The 22,189-nt window shown below is 51.0% G+C and overlaps 1 protein-coding gene across 5 annotated transcripts in view; it reads right to left on the bottom strand.

The window, feature by feature from the left end:
- Positions 1 to 22,189, bottom strand: part of NOS1 (nitric oxide synthase 1) — a 154,823-nt gene that overhangs the window by 57,758 nt on the left and 74,876 nt on the right. For all 5 annotated transcript variants that reach the window (XM_066370812.1, XM_066370816.1, XM_066370814.1 and 2 more), the window contains 2 exons: positions 18,657 to 19,800; positions 7,060 to 7,186 (listed from right to left, as the gene is read on the bottom strand). In XM_066370812.1, the coding sequence (XP_066226909.1) occupies positions 7,060 to 7,186; positions 18,657 to 19,381 (852 nt within the window). In that variant the 5' untranslated portion in view covers positions 19,382 to 19,800. The remainder of the gene's footprint in view (positions 1 to 7,059; positions 7,187 to 18,656; positions 19,801 to 22,189) is intronic.

Genomic DNA, 22,189 nt, shown 5'->3' with positions numbered 1-22,189 from the left:
GAAAGGGGGAGGGGCTGAGGACGCTGGCGGGGGAGGGGGGGGGGAATCCAGCCTGGGTGTCTAACTCTAGAAATGAGCCAGATCAAGAGAAAGGATTGGCCTGATCTGTGGTGGCGCAGGGGATAAAGCATCGACCTGGAATGCTGAGGTTGCTGTGCGGGTTCGAAACCCTGCACTTGTCTGGTCAAGGCACATATGGGAGATGATGCTTCCTGCTCCTCCCCCCTTTCTCTCTCTCTCTCTCTCTCACTCTCTCCTCTCTAAAATGAATAAATTAAGAAAAAATTATTTTAAATGTTAAAAAAAAAGAGAGAGAAAGGATCGCTGGCCTGATTGAGTTGTGGGGCAAAGTGAGTTTAATAGCAGCTTATAGCTAAGGATTTGGGGCACCCATCCACAGAGAGAAATCAATCTCAAAACACAGGGGTTTCTTAAGGGGTTTTCCAAGGCTTAAGGGAAGGGAGTTATCAACCAGCACCCTGAGATGTCAGCTTGTTCAGGACCAAAGGAACCTGCTGAGGCCAGCCAAGTGGGGAGCATCTGCACACGAGTCCACGAAACCCCAACTACCACGGTGTGATAACCTCCGTGCCTGCGCGTGTCTCTGTCGGTAGCTTGTCTTGGAAGTGGAAGTTTCTGGAGGTGGAGGCAAACGTTGGATGAATAGGTGACACCCTGGCAGTGAACCTGTCAAGGGCAGTGATCATGTCCCATTTCATTTCATTTCGAGTCATGGTCAGTAAATGCCTATTTTGTGCCCAACGTGGGTTAGGCCAATGCACATTGAATCCTTGTGGAAACCCATTTTCCAGATGTGGAAACAGAGGCTCTGAGAGGTGAGGTGAGTATCCTCAAATTCACAGCTAACAGGCACCAGGGCTGGGCCTGGAATCCAGGGCCCCAAAGCTCCTCTCTGCCCACTCCAGGCCCTGCTGGTTCCCTCTCTGGGCATTCCTGGAGCCTGGCCCCCAGGCGGCATGAATGACATGCTACATTGATTGGAATGATTGACAAGGAAGAAGATGTGGTTATAAAAGGACAGAGGTGCAGCTCTGTCACCAAGACTCAGCGGGTGCTCACTTTCCCTTTCAGGACCACACGGGTGCCATGTGTAAAATAGGAATAATGAATGCTTCTTGCCCAATCGGCCTCACATTAGCAATATGAGAATTAGTAATAGCTGTATACCTAAGTCAGCAATACAGTAACTAGCCAAATAACAACAACAACAATACACATTTCTGGAGCACTTATTCTGTGCCAGGCTCTACAGAGTTAAGAGTGGACCTGAGGCTTCACGGTCCAAGCTCAAGTCCCACCTCCCCCAGTTATTAGTCATGTGACCTTCATCAAGCTACTATCTACTTTCTCTGTGCCTCAGTTTACTCATCTATTTAGTGGGGACAATCATACACCTCATGGGGTTGGGCTGAGGATGAAATGAGATTGCAGACCTCAAGTGCTTAGCACAGTGCCTGACCTGGCTCAAGATACACTACTATTTATTATTTATTATTATTTTTATTATTGGCAGTGCTATCATCTCATACACTGTCTCATGTCATCTGTCCTACAACTCGACGAGCCATTATACCCTGCTAGGTCATAAAGGCTCAGGGCAAATACTAGTTGTCTAACCAAGGTCACCAGTGGGCAGAGGCTCAACCCGGGCTGACCCCAGAGCTGAGCGCTTGGCCCAGGGCTGCGGGTGAATGAGTAGGGGGGTTAGAATGGCCACTCCCCCTACAAGGTGGTATTGCTATGAGTGTTGTTGTTATTTTTACCCCGACATCATTGATGCGCAGTGAGTCAGGGCTGGCTTAGAAGGCTTCCCTGCAGCACACCAGCTCGTCACTGAGAGGCAGAGCATTTGGCTGGTTTGCTTTTATTCAGACGCAATCGAGCTGGGTCTGGCTGCCCCTATTTGGTTCTCGGCAAAGCCATCCACGGCTAGCCAGTTAGTGTAATGTGCTCATGCAGACAGGAGTTTGGGGACCCACGAGCACTCCCCAATAGCCTCATAATTTGGTGCTCTCCAGAGAGTGGGGTGAGGCTGACACCTACAAGCAAAAAACTTCTCAACAGATGCTGACATCTGCAAAGCAGCCAGCAAGCCCTACGCCCCCGGGGGTGAGGAAGTGCCAGGCTCCTGAGGAGGCGGTGGGAGTGGGGAGGGGGATTTCAACAGAAGTCATCTATCTGACTACCTGATTGCCTTTGTCAGAGAGAGGCTGAAGAGAGGGGGCGGGCTGAAGAGGGAGGAAGACCACCAAATGGAAATCTCAATTTCCTCCACCCCAAGACCCCCTTTGCACCCACTAAGGACTGGACTGATGCTTATATTGGTATCTGAAAAGAGATGCTCTGCCCTCAAGCAGGGCATGGTTCCACCCCTTGCCCCTTAGGAAAAGCCTATCAGGCAGGCAAAGGAAAAAAGATGCTTAAGAACAAGGGAAAGTGAGAGGACTTGATTCCAACCTGAGGTTTTGCAGGAAGACTAGACAAACAGCTGTCTCTCATGTCATTTAGCCAGGGTAGTGTTTTTACTTAAGAGGATTATTATGAATGGTATCAGAATTCAATTCGCATCTCAGATGGTATTAACACTCCAGGCAACCTCAGAGATCTAATCATGATTCTTAGCATAAAAAAAAAAAGCAATATATAAGCCACAGCTGTTCCTTTTTACTATAATGCCATTTCCCATGTTCTTCCAGACAAACTCCTACATGATCTTCAAAACCCAGGTCAAATGTCACATGCTTGAGTAATCTCTTCCTGATACCTTCTGAGTTCCCACAGTGTTTTGTGTCCCTCTCTATTTTAGGATTAATTACACTGTCTCCATGTGTGAATCTCCACATTCATCTGTGAAGTTCACGAGGAAGAGAGGATGACGTTTGAACTATGCACACACACGGCCGGTATTGGGTAAATGGAGATGGGCGAACTGATTCACTCTATCAATCAGCCCAGGCCAGATACAGTTTGCAAGGGGATGTTAAAGATGACCATCACAGTCATTCACATACTGTGTTCTAGTGACCAGGAACTTGAGTTTCACTGGCCCCCACCCACTGCCTACTCAGATTATTAGCAAGAGAACTGATTACTAGATAAAGATTAATGATTCAGACTTATGGCTAAATTTCCTTGAGTTTGGACAAATGAGAGCATGGAAGAGAACGGAACAGACCTCCCTGTTCCTTCGAAGAGCTGACAGTCTTTAGAGCAGGAAGTTCTTTCTCATGTCTAGCCCACATTTGCCCTGCTTCACTTAGGCCTTGCCGCCTTTTGCCAGTCCTTGGGTGGAAATTCAGACCAGCTGCTGGTCCAACCCCTCCTGTCTACCTGACTCAGGAAAGCAGGAAGTGGCTGGATCTCTCTCTGTATTATTAATAAAACTAACGCCCACCCCCAATGGACATTTGAAAAAGCAGCAAATGTGTGGTACAACAGGAAGGGAGGAAGCCGATTCCAGGGGCTCCAGATAAAGTGGCTTTCAGCAGGTAGAGGGGATGCTAAGCATAAGAGCTGGTCTTTCAGGTCAGGAAGAGGGACATTGCATTTTGCATTAATCTGCTCAGGCTGGGGAACCTTTCTGAGCCCTGTGACCATGGAGATGCTCAGCAGGAGGTAAGGGGGCTGCTCTCTCAGCTTCGGGACGCAAATATAACTGAGTGCTCGGGTCTCTGCTCCTTCTGGCTCTGTTACTGAGAGGCGTTTGGAAAACTGAGTCTCAGACAACAGAGCCCGGATGATCTCACAGGCCATTGGAACTTTTGAGGGGCTCATGGACTACCATGAGGATTCGATGATGATAAGAAGGCATGAATAGAAACCCCAGCACTGCTGGTGTATACGTGTGCTTCCAGGAGCTCCCAAGTCCAAAGCTACTTGGCTGTCTGAACCTCAGGAAGACTTGGGTCTTTCTCCCTCTCTCCAGAACTGTGTCCTTCTCCAAGGACACAGAATTGTCATTTGAGAGGAGGCCCTAATGCAAGTTCTCACCACCTCTCCCTGATGGCTCTAGATTGGATGTTTGTGTCTCCCCAAAAATCTTATGTTGGAACCTAATCCCTAATGTGATATTAAGAGATAGGGGGACCTTTGAAAGGTGATGAGGTCATGAGGGTGGAACCCTCACAGAAGAGATTGCAGACACCCCCCTTGCCCTCCCACCATGTGAGGACACAGCAAGAAGGCTGTGTCTGTGAACCAGGGGACGGGCTCTCACTAAACACCGAGTCTGCTGGCACCTTGATATTGGACGTCCCAGCTTCCAGAACTGTGAGTAATAAATTCCTGTTGTTTTTAAGCCAGTCAGTCCATGGTCTTCTGTTAGAGCAGCCCGGGCGGACTAAGACACCGGTCATTCTTCACCAGGATGCCCTGCAAGGGCAGCCAGGGTCCGATGAATCATGCCTGCCCTATTCCCAGTACTGATCCCACTCCTCACGCTTGACGTTCAAGGTTATGTTTTCCAGGCTATCACTGTCTAACCAAGGTAGACGGCACGAAAGCAAATGGCCATCATCATGCTATCGCTCAGGTTTCAGCAGGACTTTAAGTGTCCTTTTGCGGGGTCAAGGCCTCCTCTGCTTCTCCCCTACACCCCCAGATCTCAAGGGTAACTGCAGACATGCAGTTACAAACTCTAGCACCTAGAGAGAACAGGTAAGTAAGTAAGGTGAGTCAGCGAAGCAGGCTAAGTAATTTCGAGACAGAACACTTGGTTGCACATTCAACACATAAGAATAGCCTTCGTTTTCATAAAACATAAAATCATTCTCATCTTTCCTGAAACATATGAAGCCCTTGGTTGATCTCAACCTGCTGCTTATAATAAAGACAGGGATACAAAAAAATTTAACTTTCATCCTAACTTCATAAGAGGAACGCTATAGGGAGTGGTGGGGATTGTGGTAAACCAGAGAGCCCTGGCCCTGTCTAGAGGGGGCAGCTGCTACTCCGTTCAGAAGATTATTGACCCATAAAAATATAGGCTTGGCGTGGTCAAATTGTCCACATTTTTAAGAGAAGTTGTAAATATGATATTTATATAAATATAAAAATTTGAAATGTTGGCAATAAATCCAAAGTTCAAATAGAAATTGTCTCTTGGGACAAGACAGTGTGGCTCTCACAAATCACGTCTTATAGTCCGAATCTGGCCTGAGGCTGTCTCTTTCCATCCTTTGTCTGGGGAGGCTTTATATTATGGAAACACCTCTTTATTTGCAATTAAGAGAGAAAATATAAAGGAAAATTTAACTTTTAGTTGTTATTTAATCACTAATGGATAATAGACCCCTAATGCTCACAGTATGACCTTGATTTCTTTTTTTTTTTTTCCCTGAAGCTGGAAACGGGGAGACAGTCAGACAGACTCCCGCATGCGCCCAACCGGGATCCACCCGGCATGCCCACCAGGGGGCGATGCTCTGCCCATCCGGGGCCTCGCTCTGTCGCGACCAGAGCCACTCTAGCGCCTGGGGCAGAGGCCAAGGAGCCATCCCCAGTGCCCCGGCCATCTTTTGCTCCAATGGAGCCTCGGCTGCGGGAGGGGAAGAGAGAGACAGAGAGGAAGGAGAGGGGAAGGGGTGGAGAAGCAGATGGGCGCCTCTCCTGTGTGCCCTGGCCGGGAATCGAACCTGGGACTTCCGCACGCCAGGCCGACGCTCTACCACTAAGCCAACCGGCCAGGGCTGACTTTGATTTCTGAGGCAGCCTAAGAGGAACGCACAGTTGTGCCTGCCCTCCAGACATCCCCAGAAGTCACTACAAGAGGCAGGGTAACTGGCCAGCGGGAGCATGGGTCTGACCTATCACAGGGTCCCTCATGTTCTTATCTTCCCGGCCAGCCGTCAGCAGCTAAGCTGAGCAATCCCCTCTGAGGCTCTACAGTGTCCCACCTCGGCGAAGCCCTGCAGAGAGGCTTTGGGTGTTGCTTAGACGAGCTGGTGGTGAAAGGTGCCATAGATCATGCACCAGAAGAAAGAGCCTGGCAGCCTGGTATGTGCCGTCCGGGGCCCAGGGCAGGTGTCAGGAAGGAAGATGATGACCGGCTGAGTAACCTGGACTATTTCCCTGGTGTGACCTCCTGCTGCTGGTTGTCCACCTGTACTCTGCTGCCACGCAGAGGAGGGGTAGGAGATTCACACGCCTCACTGGGACTGGTGTGACCAGGTCTGTTAGCGGCCTGGGCGTGGGAGGAAAAGGCACTGTGGTTCCCTAGCCGAGTCTAGCCACTCTCACTCGCGAGCCACATCTGCTCAGCTGCCAAATGACATCTTGCAATTTGGCAAAGACTGCAAAGTTTGATGACGCACGGAGCTGGCGAGGCTGTGGGGAAACAATCGCTCTCCTACCTAGCCGGTAGGATGGGAGCACTCTTTGTGATGAGCAATTTCTCAATTTCTGTCCAAAGGACAAATGAACGTGACCTTTGACCTAACAATTCCACATCTAGGAATTTATTCTACTGAAAAGCTTTCCAGTGTGCCAAATTAGTTATTTATACAATGTCATTCTTTACAGTAATGTCAAAATATTGGCAATGACCTAAAAGTGCCCGTTTTGGAGGACCAGCTCAAAGAATATGGCAGAGCCATGCGATGGAATATTATGCAGCCATGAAAAAGAACAAAGACACTCTCTTTTTCCTAATCTACTAATTAGGATTAATCTCCTAGATAGATTGATAAGTGAAAAAAGCAAGGTACAAAACAATATATAAAAATGTACTCCCATTTTTGTAAAACATGTAAAAATAATACATATTTGTCTGTCTATGCTGAAAGGACCAAAGAAATGATGACTACTGCTTGCCCGTAGGGAGAGAAACAGTGTGGTTGGGATTAGGGGAGAGAGAAGAAAGTTTTCACCACGTACATTTTATATATTTTAAATTGAGAACCATATGAGAGCCTTAAAATGTAGAAACAGAATTAAAATTTGAAAAGTGGCAGGCTCACAAAGAAAACGAAACCACCTAAAGCCTAGATCCATATCCCAGGATAGATAGATGTTCCTGTCCCGGTGACACCAGCCACTTACCTGCTCCTTCTCTGAATACGGGTTGTTGAGGACCACAGGCACGTTGCCCTTCCCCCACAGGTCATTGAAGACTCGGTCATTCTCCGCGCCAAGGGGCAGAGGTTTGTGTGACTTGCCATCCGGATCCCTGAAAGGCAAGGGGGGTGGGATGGGGAGAGCATGATGTCAGGAGGGACCAGCGGCTTGCCCTGGTCTGGCATTCCTGAGTCAGTCCAGAACCTCCACAGGTCACCCACGTGACTCCACGTGGAGCCAGAGAGCGCTGGGCGCTCAGCCCGCTGCTTTGTAGGGTTGCCAACAACAGGTGGGAAGGCAGCCCTGTGTCAAACACAAAGGGGAGCTCATCCAGTTCGCACCGATGGCTGGCACACACCCATCTTAGCGGACATCATTTCAGGATGGCCACGATGTAGATTTCACTCCCCCTTACCCCTCCATCGTCTCACAGATATAGGCACACAGGAAGCCCGTCTCCCAGCAGAACCCCATGCAGAAACCCTGGACAGCGTCACGGCCATCAGACCTAATTGTGTAAGAAGTAGGAGGCAGGAGGGCCAGGGAAGGAAACAAGTGCTGTGGGTCAGGTGTCATCCCAAGGCTAAGGCACTGACAGTAAGTCTAAAGATACCAACCCGGGATAAATAGGAATGCTCCTGAAAACAAGGGGAACACAGCAACAGAAATAATAACACTATTAAAATAATGATAGCGAGTGCTTAGTGAGTACTTTCCATGTTTTGGTTAATTTAATCTTGGAGACTATCAGATGGGACTATGAATCAACGTCTTACAGGTGACAAAGATGAGACAAACGCTAAGTTGCTCAAGGTCGCGGTATTCCAGCCCACTCTTCGCATCGATTCTGAAAGGGAGGCTCTCATTGTTATCATTATTTGTCACCACCATCATTCTCATGATCTATCACCATTACCGCTATCACAATCAACACCATCCGACTTCCCTCCGTCAGCATAACCATCCCCATCCCCACAGTCACTGCCACTGCCGTCACCAGTGTTAGCAGCATCCTCATGCTCACCATCACCACTGCCGTCACCACGTGCACCATAACCATCGTCACCACCATTGTCAGCACCGCAATCCTCCTCCATCATGACCACCACCATGCATCTTCATGACCGCTATTACCATCCTCACGGTCACCACCAGATGAGGAAACAGAGGCTTGGAGAGGTTAAATCACTAGCCTAAGTAACACAGCTAGTGAGAGTGGGAGTTGGGATTCAAACCCAGGCTTGTTCCCGACTCTAGAGCCTGACTTCTTAACCATGAAGCTCTGCCCGCATCTAGGCTTTGAACTTGAATAGGTTCTTGAGGAGGTTAGCTCAGCTGGGCTCCACAGGCCGGCCATCCTGAGATGGAGAGAAATCATGGCTGCCACGGGACGGGCTCGGCATCAAAACCCAGACCCGTTCTTCCTCCCTTCCGAGGGCTGCCCTCCTGCTTCCTGACAACCTGCTTCTTTCCAACCCTCCCACCCAGTTTACTCTCACTCGGCATCTGTGTGTTCCCCAACTTTGGGCACTGTGGCTTGCTCTGTGGCCCATCTGGATTTTGGTCCCAGGCATCGAGGCTGGACTTAGTCTAGCCCTCTGTTTCTACGTTCTCAGTGTTGGGGACTCCTGGTCCTGGCTCTGTGATTTCCCCCTGCTCCCACACTAGTGCCGACAGTCATCTGGAATGAATCAGAAGCCAGGCCCCCAAGTGAGTGTGTGGCCCTAAGCAGCTGCGCCAGGTGCTCACTCAGGTCCAGCCAGACCCCTCTCCTTGCTGTGTTTCACATACACAATTCTGGTGGCCCACGTCAAAGCCACTTCCGCTCTCCTGCTTGGAGAGGTCGGCAATTGTCAGAGGGAACATAGTGCTTTGTCCTCTTTAAAATGTCACCCAAACACACTGGGAGTAGTTCTTAATTACAGAACCCAGGTCAATGGTTTGCCCACACGATGACAAACAGAGGAGCTATTGAGAGGGTTCTTCTAAATGTCACTCTTCTCCCTCTCAGCTCTGAAACTCCTGAGTCAATGACATCACATGACCCTACATGAGGATTCAGCAGAGAAGGGAAGAGGCTGTAAATATTGTTTGAGCACCTGTGATGTACCAGGTCCTCACAAAGAAGTTATTTCATCTCAACAGACAGTTAAAAGCCCAATTTTACAGATGCAAAAACTGAACCCAGACAGGTTAGGTAAGCTTCTCAAGGTCCCAAAGGAAGCACATGGCAGAGCTGGGATTTGAAATGGGGTGTGATTGGTGCTCAGCTCAGACCCTTCCTTGTTCTGAAACAGAGACAGGGAAACACGAGTCTGGCTCATGCTAAGCCAGAGGCTAAGAAGCAAGTGATCCCACACCGCTCGCAGAATGAGGCCAGACTACAAAAATTAACAGGGTACAATTACCTAGGCAACTCTGAAATGGCTCACAGGGCTCGTCTTGTGTGAAGCTATGGGGAGAGAGGCGCTTTCATCATCACTCTTATTTTAAAAGCCTTTAACAACTTTGTTTAAATATGGCTTTTGAAGTGTTTTTTTTCAACATGAATTTATTTAAGAGTCCTGTGCGCTCAGCAGGGGAAGAGTATGTTTAAAATGGCATCACAGGGAACAAGCGAGTTGAGCTATTTTGCTTCCATTCATTCACCCAGGGGCTAAATTAGGAAGTAGATTTAGGTGGATTCCCAACCTCCAGTCTGTCAGTGATAGGCAGGTCTCAGGGAAATATTGGGCTTATTGCTACAAATTTGCTCGCTCTGAGCCCTATCTGCTTGATGGATATAGGCAGTGTAGCCTCATGGTTAAGAACAGTGGCTTTAAGGCTCTGACTGGGTGGCTCAGTAGATAGAGCATAGTCCTGGCATGCTGAGGTCACAGGTTGGATCTCGGTCAGGACACATACGAGAAGCAATCAATGAGTGCACAACTAAATGAAATTAAGTGGAATGAGTTGATGCCTCTCTCTCTCTTTTTATTCAGTGAGGGGAGGGGAGGCAGAGACACACTCTCACATGCACCCGACTGGGATCTACCTGGCAAGCCACTAGGGGGTGATGTTCTGCTCATCTGGGCTGTTGCTCTGTTGCTCAGCAACCGAGCTCTTCTTAGTACCTGAGGTGGAGACCATGGAGCCATCCTCAGTGCCCAGGGCCAACTTGCTCCAATCAAACCATGACTAGGGGTGGGGGGGAGAGAGAGAGAGAGAGAAGCGAGTCTCTATTCTCACCCTTTTCTCTCCCCTCTTCTCTCTCTTTCTCTCTCAGATCATTGAAAAAATAAAGAAAAAATAGAATACTGGTCATGGATTGGATGAAATTGGGTTCAGCGCTTGGCTTTGTTGGTTATAAGCTATGCAACTTTGGGTATTTTGTATACTTAACCTTTCTAATTCTCAGTTTGTCCACCTCTTAATCTAGGGTTAATAATAATGCCTTGTTTGCAAGGTTGTTGCAATAGTTAAATGAGGTCAAGCTTATAGCTTATAGCACTCATCTATGTGGCCCCTACTGTAATCGCTCTCACAGTGAATTTGCTTATGGGTTGCTCAGACAGAAACAGAGAAAGGAAAGTGTGACTTCTGTCTAACACAGTCAAGATTCCTCTAAGCCAGCTTTGGCTAGCAGGGTTTTCTGTCACGATGGACAACGTTCTACATCTGTGCTATCCCGTATCATAGCCACTAGGCATGTGTGGCAATTGAGTACTAGAAATGAATGTGGCTATTGTCAGTGAGGAACTGAATACTGAATTTTGGTTAATGGCAGTTAAGCTTAAAGAGCTCTATGTCCAGTGCCTATAGTATTGGACAGGCCTGTTTAAAATCTTAATGTCTCTGAAGACAGGGAAATGAAGGCATAAGTGGCTCCTACCTGGGAAGGGGGCATCTTCCCTGGGGTTTGGGGGACAATGGCAGGGATGTCTGCACTCAGACCCCTTCTGAGCTGTCAGGTCTTACTTGAGAATTCTCTGCTTCCCTTCCAGACTCCCGCCTCTTACCATCCTTGGCTCTCATAGTTACTCTGCCTCCCGCCTGGCAAGCATTTTCTGTGCTTCCTGGCAAGGACCAAACCAATGCCATTTTTCTTCCACTTTGCTAGTTGCACGACCATACCCAAGCCAGGAGTCAGACTAGCGCATCTCTCAACCTTCGGAGAACCTTTGCCAAATCTTTCCAACTGAGGCTTCCCCAGAGCCAGGACCCTCTGACCTCTCACACCGTGGGGACGCATGGGGGGTCTGGGCCTGACTCCACAGAAAGTTTGTTGCAAGTATGGGCCAGTCCAGTGCTGACCACCAACCAACGCCGGGGACCCAGGACAGGGACCAGGCGGACCAGGCCTGTGTGCAGGGCACAGCCTGCAGGTGGGAACAGCCAGCCCTGGCCCAGCCGGCAAGGAGGATGCTGAGGGGCAGCCAGTCCTGGCAGGAAGCCCTGCTGTCCGCAGACACCATGCTCTTTCTGACCCCCCTTCTCGGCCTCCATACTCCAGCAGCCTTTGGTTCAGCCTCCTGGACCCGGTCATGGAACTGGGTTAAAGCAGGAAGATCTGAGGACTGTGGAAACCGGCTCTGGGGTATGTGCAAAGCTTTTCTCCAGGATCTCATCGTGTAGATAAGAAAAACGGTCTCTATAGAGAGAGAAGTCTGCCTTTGAGAGCCAGCATTCTACAGCGACTCCTGCAGCTGAGAGGGGAGGGGAGGGCCTCTGGGAGCAGGAACAGTCATGATGACTCCAATACCTCACATCACAAAAGCTGGGCAGGGTTCTCAAACTCCAGAGTCCACACGGCCCCAGCTGCGCAGACTGGGCTATTGCATCCTGGGAAACGGGGGAGCCCATGACAGCCCCTGCCCAGCTCTCATGGCTGATTGTCTCACTAGGACACGGACTTTGCACTAACAGTTCTTTTGAGATCTTCCTTCCTTCCTTCCTTCCTTCCTTCCTTCCTTCCTTCCTTCCTTCCTTCCTTCCTTCCTTCCTTCCTTCCTTCCTCCCTCCCTCCCTCCCTCCCTCCCTCCCTCCTTCCCTCCTTCCTTTCTTGAAAGGTTGGGCATAGATTTTAATGTGAAATTGCTTGACTTTTCTATTTCGCCACACTTGCATTTTTCCAGAAAAATCTGCAGGCCAAATAAAATGTGTGGGAGAACTGGGTGTGACCCTCAACACCCCACTGGAGTGGCGTTCCTGAGACGTCCAGGTATGGGGCGACAGGAGGTAGACTGGTCAGCTGCTTGGCCTGCGATGCGTGTGGCCACCACTGACTTTCAGGAGGAACCTGGTTGTTCTGGAAGGAACCTCAGGGCTCTTCTTGTCCAGGTTCCATTTCTGCAGAGAGGCCGAGGGGCTTTCCTAGAGTGCAGAGCTGGTGAGAGGCAAAGGGCAGGGGACTAGGAGGAAAGTCACTAAAACCAGCCCAGTGAGTCCTCATATTGATGGTGACAGGGACAGCTCTTGGTCAGTCCAAGGCCTGGCCAGGATGTTGTTCACTGGGGCTTGCTGGGAGAGTGTGGTAGGTTGAATAATGGCCCCAAAGTTCTCAGGTTCTCATCCCTGGGACTCGTATACGTTGCCTTACACGGAAAAGGGGTGTTTGAAAGTGTGTTTAGGTTAAGGATTTTGAAAATGGAGACCACGTGGTTGGGCTCTAAATACAATCGTAAGTGTCCTCATAAGAGAAAGCAGAGGCTCTCTGACTACAGAAGAGGAGGGCCGTGGGACCAGGGGAGCATGACAGTGGCTCTGGAGATGGAGGAAGGGGACACAAGCCAGGAAAGGCAAGGTACACAGCTCTGGAGGCTGGAAAAGGGCAAGGAAACAGAGTCATTTCTAGCGCCTGCAGACACAAGACTTCCAGCACTGTAAGAGAATAAATGTGTATTGTTTTAAGCCACCAAGTTAACATTATTGTTCAGGACCCATAGGAAACCGATACAATGAACGGATGGTGACAGGGACAGGAGTGGCAAGGTGGTTGGAGAGCTGATGGCCCCTGTCCACATGTCTGACTTCATTGAGAGACATAGATGGAGAGAGGGCGCAATGCAGGAATAATGGCTATAAATAGGATCTCTCTCCTCTACCCAGGGGAAAAGGGGCCGGGGAAGCCACCCTCATTCAGATGGTCACAGTGAGAATGGATAGTTGCACTGAGGTTCCGTGGAAAGGCAACGTTACTGGTTTCAACACCTTAGTTGAAAAATGCCATCAGAGCCTGACCAGATAGTGGCGCAGTAAATAGAGCATCAACCTGGGACGCTGAGGACCCAGGTTCAAAATCCCAAGGTTGCCAGCTTGAGTGTGGGCTCATCAGTCTTATTGTCGCTGGCCTGAGCCCAAGGTCGCTGGCTTGAGCAAGGGGTCACTGGCTCAGCTGGAGACCCCCCTCAGTCAAGGCACATATGAGAAAGCAATCAATGAACAACTAAGGTGTTGCAACTACAACTTGATGGTTCTCATCTCTCCTTTCCTGTTTCTGTCACTATCCCCATCTTCTCCTTCAAGAAAACCCTTTTTTAAATGAAAGAAAGACAAATGCCATCAGAATGATTCCTAACTATGAGGCACGCCAAGTGTAGCAGACAGAGATCCTCTAACACAGACAGACCTAGTAGAGTCGATGCTGTCATTGGTCAGTCTAGGACCTAGGCTCTAGGTCAGTTCTCCAGAGGCACTCTCTTTAGTAGATGGCACCTCAGGGCCTCAGTTTCCCTTTTGGACTCTGAGAAAATATTCTGATGTCCTCAGAAACTTGATGACTAGGTGGTCAAATTAACTGTGGCCAACAGCGCAACTTACAAAGTCAGCAGAACAGAGATCAAGAGCATGGTGGCTTGGGGTCAAGTCCTGGCTTTGCCGCTTAATAGCTGTGTGACATGGGACCGGTTACTGCACCTCTCTGAGCCTTGGTTTCCTTATCAGGAAAACAGGGTGCATAAATCACTTAAGGTACAGGCTTTAGCATGGGGCCAGGCCCACCTGGAGAGCTCTGCAGGGGCTGAACATAAGGATTGTAAAACTCAGGCCATTTGTGACAACATAGATGGATCTCGGGGGCATTTGGCAACGTGAAATAAGTCAGAGGAAGAAAGACGAATACCATCTGATCTCACTTATATGTGAAATCTAGAAAACCAGAACAGACTCAGAGATACGGAGAACAGAGGGGTGGTCACCAGAGAGGAAGGGGCCGGGGAGGGGTGAGATGGGCAGAGGGAACTAAGTCTATGGAGATGGATGGTAACTAGACTTACAGTGGTGGACACTAGGTCACGTATACAAATATTATAATGTTGGATACCTGAAATATATATAATCTTGTATATAAATTTTACCACAATAAAAAAAAAAAACCTGCTGAAAACAAAAAACAAAACTCCAGCCTGTCACAGTCTCTCCCCCTGCCCCAGTTAATCTGGTTCTCTAGGGTCAAAACAGACTTCCATTCCTCCAGCCGCTTTCTGTTGCCTGGTTTCCCTTTAACTCTGGACACTCACTGTGAGATTTCTAGGTAGAACTAGGGTAGTGCTGTGTGACCCTGGGCAAGACGCTTCACCTCTCTGAGCTTCAGTTCTCTCATCTATAAAAGGGGGCTAAAACTACACGTCCTACTTAGGGAGCCTAATTCAGGCCGGAAGGTAATCTGTAAGTAACCGAGTGCCCTGCAAGGCGAAGAGAAATTATCAGAGCACAGGGTGAGGCTGACCGGCTGGGCCAGATGGATGCTGGACTGGGGACCTTGGCCTCTTTAGAACCCGCCTTTGGGGCAGCAAGCTGACAACCTGGACATCCTCGGATATGCAACATTTTAAAGTGACTGCTCCCAAGTGCAGGAGGTCCTGGAAAGCCCCGGATTTATCCTCCTTTATCTCCCACACACGCTGCCACTACCTGTCAGGGCCACCTTCTCCCAGATGAAGGGATGAATGAGGCTGTGTCCAGACTAAACATCACTTCTCCTCCTTTCTCGCCAGGTAAGGGTCCAGCACCCCCGAACAACAAGACCAGTGGTGCCCCATGAAGGACAGGGATCTAGGTGGAGCAGAATAAGTCTGCCCGAAAGGAAAGAGGGATGGAAGGAAGGGAACGAGGCCAAGAGAGCAGAAGGTCAGGGGCACTGCTGAGAGCCAGCCTCTGCTCAGACCCCAGAAGTCACACAGCAGTAAGTGTGACCTGGATGTGGGGCCCCAGGCCTGGTGGGCAGCTCATCGCATCGCCACCTGTTCATCTAGCATCCAGGGGGCCAGTTCCGACCCCTACCTCAAAATGCAGCTTGGATGGAGAGGCCCCTGGGAGGACACCTAATTGCCAGGTGGCCACGTGCTCCAAGGGGCCTGAATCCTCCCCGGCCTGCCAGCCCCGAGAGTGACCCCAAAGACATTCTGTCTGCGTTTCCCTTTCCTGACTTGGGACACCAATTCTTAGTGAGGTTCTTTTTTCAGCTGCTAGGAGGCAGTTTGGCAAGGTGTGGGGGCACTTTTGGTTGTCACAGTGTATGGCCATCTGGGGTCGTGGACATCCAGTAACACCAGGGACACCCCCACACAAGGAATAAGAGTCCTGACTGCCACACACAACCTTTGGATATTCACACAGGCTGAAAAAAGAAATGCTTAAATTTCTGAGTCACGATTCCAATTCGCTCTTAGGTGTATATAGGCTTTAAAATAGCCTGACCTGTGGTGGCGCAGTGGATAAAGCGTTGACCTGGAAATGCTGAGGTCGCCGGTTCGAAACCCTGGGCTTGCCTGGTCAAGGCACATATGAGAGTTGATGCCTCCAGCTCCTCCCCCCTTCTCTGTCTCTCTCCTCTCTCTCCCTTTCTGTCTCTCTCTCTCTCTCTCCTCTCTAAAAATGAATAAATAAAATAAAAATAAAAAATAAAATTAAAATATACCGAATTTTCCATACACGCCATTATTGCAACCAAACTGAAGAAAGGCCACATATCAGGAGCTGTTTGCTGTTTCAGAAAAATCACATCACCAAGGCGACGCCGCCGCTGGTGGCCTTCGAGTTGCCAAAACAACACACCTGTCTGTCTGTATCTGACGCTGTCATAGCTGCAGCCATTCTGTGGTTAGGTGCAAACCTCTGACCACTCCAGCAGAGTCATGCCTGAGCACTGGTATGTTAAATTACAGGTTCCTTTCCCATAAATTACTTTTATGCTCTGTTTCCTTTATTTTATAGTTAGGACATGGTGTTGATTTTAAAAATGTAAAGTGTGGGAAGGTTATATGATCCATGAATTAGCTTCTGGTGAGTCAGGTGGACATTTCAAAATATTTGTTAAAAAAATGGGGGGGGGGGCTTTGAGTTCAGCACGGTTGTGAACCAGTGAGCTTGGGGAACAGGTGCTGCTATTAAATATTCTTCATCCTTAGAACCAGTTACGTTAGCGGGCTTCCTGGAGCCCTCCACTTGCCCTGGTTTGCTTTCTTCCAAATCTCACCTCTTCCAAAACAGTGTTTTTTCCACTGCTTTTGGCCAAACAATTGCATCACAGGCAAGGTTGGTACAGGATAACCAGCGGGAGGTCCATGATGAGCAAACAGGTTGGACTGCGCATCAGACTGGCACGCCCCCCCTCATCTTTGGAGAAACAAGGGCCGCTTCCCTGAGATGATGCTAAGAGCGGCCGCTCAGGCCTGTCTGATAAAGGGACTCCTGTTAAGTCTTCTGTATCTGACGACGTCACCTATACATACATGGAGAGTCAGACTCCCAGGGCTGGGGTGGGACCGAAACGGAGCCCCTGGGGCATTCTGGTGTCCATGATCCCAGGCCTGGCTGGGCACCAGAACCAAGTGTACGGGGCATTAGGCACAGTTGGCGTTCAGCGGCCATGCAAGATAATAGCCGCCACTCAATACCTTGCTGCCTCTCTTGGGAGAGGTGGCGTGGAGGAGTAGGGAGGCACACAGAAATGGAAGGAGTGGGATGCAAGGCAGGGGGTCAAAGCAGCGAGTGGTCCTTGTTTCCCCTCTGCCTGGGGTACCCAGCAGATCCTCACCTTCTTTCTGGGTGGGAGGGGGGATTCTGACGTCTTGCTGAAATTGGCTCAGTTTTTGCCCAGCTGGGAAAGCCTAAAGCCTAGGATATCACGGTGGGCTGAGGTACGCTGCCGAGGACTGAGGGGCCCACCGAAAGGCAGTTTGGGGGGCTGCCCCATCAGGAATGAGGACTGGGTCCCATGCAGTTCCCCAGACACATAGGCGCATTGCACCTCAGGACCTTGGCACCTGCCATTCCCTCTGAATGGGGCGCTGCTTCTCTATAAAGCTACAAGGCCTCCTCTCCCCTTCCCCTGGGCCCTCCAGTGCCACTGTCCTAGTGAGAATTGCCCAGCCTGTGTAAACTTCCCGGCAATTCCTAGCCCTGCCCTGCTCTGTTTATCTCCCCAGCATGATCCCTAAGGGACCGCACATTCTACATCTCTACCTTGTTTATTCTTGTCTTCCCCAGCACACTGGAGGCTCCCCAGGGGCAGCGGGCTTGTCCATTCCCTCTCTCGCTTCAGCCCTGGTGCCCAGAACAGCGTCTGGCACATTAGGTCCTCAACGAACATTTGTTAAATGAATCAAAGCAGGTGCCTGGAGAGCTACTTTAATCCAGGTCCCCGAGGGACTTCATGGCGACCTTTCCATGCTCTTGGGACACACAGGAGTCCTTGGGGAGAGGGCTGGGAAGTTTTGCTCTGGATTCCTCAGGGAGGGGGGGGTGTTCCCAGACCTGAGGCTCCCCTTTTACAGTGGGGTAGATAAGAGGGGTCTACCTGGACCCACCTTGGCAGCCTGGGGGCGGGAGGGTCAGTGCTGGCACGAAGGTGAGAGTGTGGGTGGGGTGGAGGGAAATTCTGTTTCTCTCTCCTACCTCCCGACCTGCTGTTCTCCGACTACCCGGCCCGGCTGCCGATTCCTCCCCAGAGAAGGCGCTAGAAGAAAGCACTGTGCTGTTGGCTTTCCACCCCATAGAATCAGAAAATGCCGACCTGGCCGCCACAAAGGGGCCGCAAGTCCTAGCCTCGGCTCCCACCTAATCCGAGCAGGTCACCTGTTTGGGGGCATTGGGGCCAATTCTGTCCCACTCCTTGGAAACTTCTTTGCCCTTGACTGACTGTCACAAGGAAAGAACGGGCTTACATTAAGGGGTTCCCAGTGCTCAGCCCTCCTCTCTCTCTCTCTCCAGAGTCTTGACACCCCCCTCACTCACTAGGAGACCTCGGGGAAGGCCCCTCCTCTCCGAGACTCAGTTTTCCCCCATGGGTTATGAGCACTGCCAGCACACCCATCTCGTGGGGTAGCTGGAGGTTTCCACCAGACCAAGGTTGGAAGCCAAGATGCCAGCTCTCACGATGAACAGCTCTGGGATTCATGGCAAGAGAGACATCCCATCTGCTCTGCCCATTCTGCTCCTGCACTTGCAATTTTAAGGGGAAGAGGTGAGGGTGAGAGAGTGGCTGTGTCCATGCCTGCGCCGATGTCTGGGGTCGGCTCAGGTTGGCTTTTGAGCTGCACAGTTGAGCTGCACTGCGCGCTCCTGCGCAATGCGCCCATATGCACGCACACCGTGGGGCTTACCTGTCCACCTGGACTTCTGCGTCTTTCGCCTCCACCTTGGCAGGTCCGCCTCCATTGATCCCTCTGTCCCCACAGGTGAGAAGGTTCAGCACAGGCTCTATCTCTTTGAGCAGTTCATTGTGTTCCCCACTGCCCTGGAGGGCAACCCCCGCATTGTTCTTGGAAGGGTCCTGGTCTGGGGGCCTGGGAGCCAGGCCGTTGGTGTGGGATAGTGAGCCAGCTACCTGCCCATTGTCGCGGGCATGCTGCGGCCCATTGCCAGGACCTGCAGACCCGTCCACTGCCAGCGGCTGCTCTTTGCAGGCTGACGACTGTTGTGACAGATCAACAGCCGCGGTGGGAGGGCCCAGGGGCCGTGTCACGCGGATGGTCTTGGGCGTCCCGTCCCCCGTGAAAGTGGTCTCCAGGTGCGTGGTGAAGCCCTCGGGGCCCCTCAGAATGAGGACCACGTGGGTCTCAGAGGCAATGCCCCTGAGCACCTCCAGGGCGCTGTCATAACTCAGGTCCACCAACGGCTGGCCATTGACTGCGAGAATGATGTCTCCGGCTTGGATGAGGCCGCACTGCTCCGCGGCGCCCCCGCGAATCAGGTCGGAGATGATCACGGGGGGCTTGCTCACCCGCTCCTTCACCAGGAAGCCCAGACCCCCGACTTTGCGCTTGAAGAGGCGGACGGAAATCACGTTGGGTTGGATTTGCTGAACACTGAACATGTGATTCTCCATGGCGTCCAGGCTCCAAAGGCTCTGAAGACCTCAGAGTATGCCAAGCCAAGGGGAGCTCACCGGAAGGAGCCCGGCTTCAGGCTGCGCCGAGGAGGAGCCCGGAGCTGGGGCCGCAGGGGCCGCGGCGAGTCTCTTGGGCGGGTCTGTGTTTGACGTCAACTCGGTATCACCCACTCATTGCTGTTCGGCTGTCAGTGGCATGATTTCACGCGCCTGCCTCCTTCCTTGTTTTCTAAGAAAGTGCTGGTTGATCAGGCAGACGTCAGGCCGAGCGCTAGCTACGACGTGTCCCTAAGCAACAGGTCAGGCGGACTGCGAGAAGGATCTGGGATGTGTCTAGAGGTGACGCATGCTCTTGGGGACTATTTTCTGGGCATCGCCAGCCCGTGAGATGCCACTGGGATCTGGGGCTTCCTGAGCTGAAGAGAAGGAACAAGGGACAGGTACAGAGAAAATTTTTTAAAAAGAGAGAGATTGATGGGGAGTGCCCAATACCACATTCAGAACAAAGAAGGAAAACCAAGGCGTCTAGACATTCAGAGACCCTGGAGCTGTGAAGCCGCCCCTCCCACTTGTTACACCCGCCCGGCCTTTGTCCCTCTGTGTTTCAAATGTCTCCTCCGCCCAGATCAGGAGCTTAGCTGGCACAGAGCTTTCGGTTCTCCATTCCGGCTACTCCCGAAGTCCCCACAACAAACCCCTTGAAGTGGGGCACGGCCCTCCGTGGAGCCACCCAGGAAAGATGTCAATTGGCCTTTCTGAACATTTTTGTAATTATCAGCTTGTTCCAGGTCAAAAGGACAGACCGGGCCACGTTACAAACCAAATTTGGTATGGCAAATATCAAAGACATGGGTCTACACAGACCTTTGGAGGACACACACGCTCTGCAGACCGTCTGAAACCTGAACGGAGAAACATTAGGAAGAGTGGACTGTGCAGCCCCAGGTTAACAAAGAAAATGCCCACAGACGAAACACAGCAGACACTTACTGAGTTCAGACACTCTTAATGTATGTTCTGCGTTCTCTGACTTGCCCAGTGACCCTTCTACAGACAAGAAGACCGCAGAGTGAGAAGGGTCAGTGACTTGTCCAAGGTCAAGTAGAGAATGATGGCAGAGGGAGGGTTTGAGCTCAGACTGGCCCCACTCTCAGCCTGAGCTTTTAAACATGTACTTTACGTTTTAAAATAATGTATATTCATTCTGGTTATTATTGCAACTCCCACTGGCGGCCCCAGGCTCAGGGAAACGAACTATGGTTGGGGTACCAAAGGCCAACAGGATGCTGTGGCCACGGGAACTGTGTGCACCTGTGGCGTGTACACAGGACAGTGATGTAAGTGTGCCTTTTGTGTCTGGGTTGGGGCAGGTGATCTATGGCTGTGGGTGGATCAGGGACAGGTGGGGACAGTAGAGAACCCCTCCGTCTCTTTCCTTCTCCCCAGTTCAGTCTCTCTCCAGGCACCCTTTCCTACCACCGGCATCTTCCCCATGCTTGGAGAGCAGGGAGGGAGCTCCCATCTGCCACTACTAACGAAGTGACACTCAGTCTCCCGTTTCCCTTTTAGCAGCTACCCGGGGTCACGCCAGGGCTGAGGCAGCTGACAAGCTCCTGCTGCCTCAGAAAGCAGGAAGTGGGTGCAGACAACCCCCCTGAGGAGAAGGCACCACCTCCTGGATCCCCTGGGGGGGATGGTTAGCAAGTTCAGCCTCCCCCTTTGCAGCTTGCATTACGTAACTCTGCCAGTCCCTCTGTGTGGGTGAGGGAATAATGACTACCCGGGCCCAGCCTGGGCTGCGTTCTCCATCTGGTGTTGCTGTGTGTGTGTGTGTGTGTGTGTGTGATTCTCTCTGTGTATTCATGCATCGCCCTCATGCTGTGTCATTTCTCTGCTGCGTGTGTCCGCATGTGCAGCCGTGTATGGACCAGCTGAGTGTCTTTTGGTGCCTTGTGGTCGGGGTTCTGGTTGGCAGAAAATTCATCCAGAGCCACTGTGTCCTCCCTCACTGGGGAGGAGGATCAGTCCGCTCAGTCCCCCCTTGCTTCCATAACTGTCCTTGAGCCCCTTTTCTTCCTGGTACCAAACCCAGGATGGGATGTTCATGGTGGAGTTGGAGGCAGAGACAGCCGGGACCTCCAGGCCACTCTTGAGTGTGCACATTGGGCTGAGGTCTTTAATTAAAGAAGGGATTGAAGGTGAGCTCCTGGGGGGGAGGTAGGTGAAGTCCCCAGGTCATCCTCCTCCACACGCCGGCTTGGGCCAGACCCAGCCAAAGCACAGAGGCTGGACTTGGCTTAAGAAAAAGAAACAGAGCAAGCCACAGACCCCCACCCCGCAGCCTCGCCTCGCTCTTTGTCCGCTGCTTTCACATCAGAAGGGGCTGTGCCTGGAAAGTCAGGCTGTTTCTCAGACTCTGAAAGGCAACTTGAAATTTGGAAGGGGTTGGAAAGGGGCTGGGCTTGAGAGTCAGGGATAAGTCAGTGTCTGCTGAGAGGCAGAATGAGAGCGAGAGCAAGAGGGAGAGAGAACACAGCCCCGGGTCTAAGGGAGTGGATTCTGAGCATGCATCAATCCCAACCCTAATAAACACTCCACAATACTAGGTGTGTCTCCTTTCCCATTCCAAAGCACACCCTCTGCTGCTGCCATATTTTCATTCTTACCCTGACCCGTGTCAGGTTTGATTATCCCCATTTTACAGATGACTAAATTTAGCTGCTATGGGGAGACCCCCTTGTCCCAGCTTGCGAATGTCCACAGTCCCGAGCCAGCCTGGAGGGCTGGGCTCCCTCCTGCCTCAGG

Source organism: Saccopteryx leptura, chromosome 2 (genome assembly GCF_036850995.1).
Source record: "Saccopteryx leptura isolate mSacLep1 chromosome 2, mSacLep1_pri_phased_curated, whole genome shotgun sequence".
Lineage (NCBI taxonomy): Eukaryota > Metazoa > Chordata > Mammalia > Chiroptera > Emballonuridae > Saccopteryx > Saccopteryx leptura.
The sequence above is the reverse complement of the archived record's forward strand: the minus strand, read 5'-3'. Positions and strand labels throughout refer to the sequence as shown.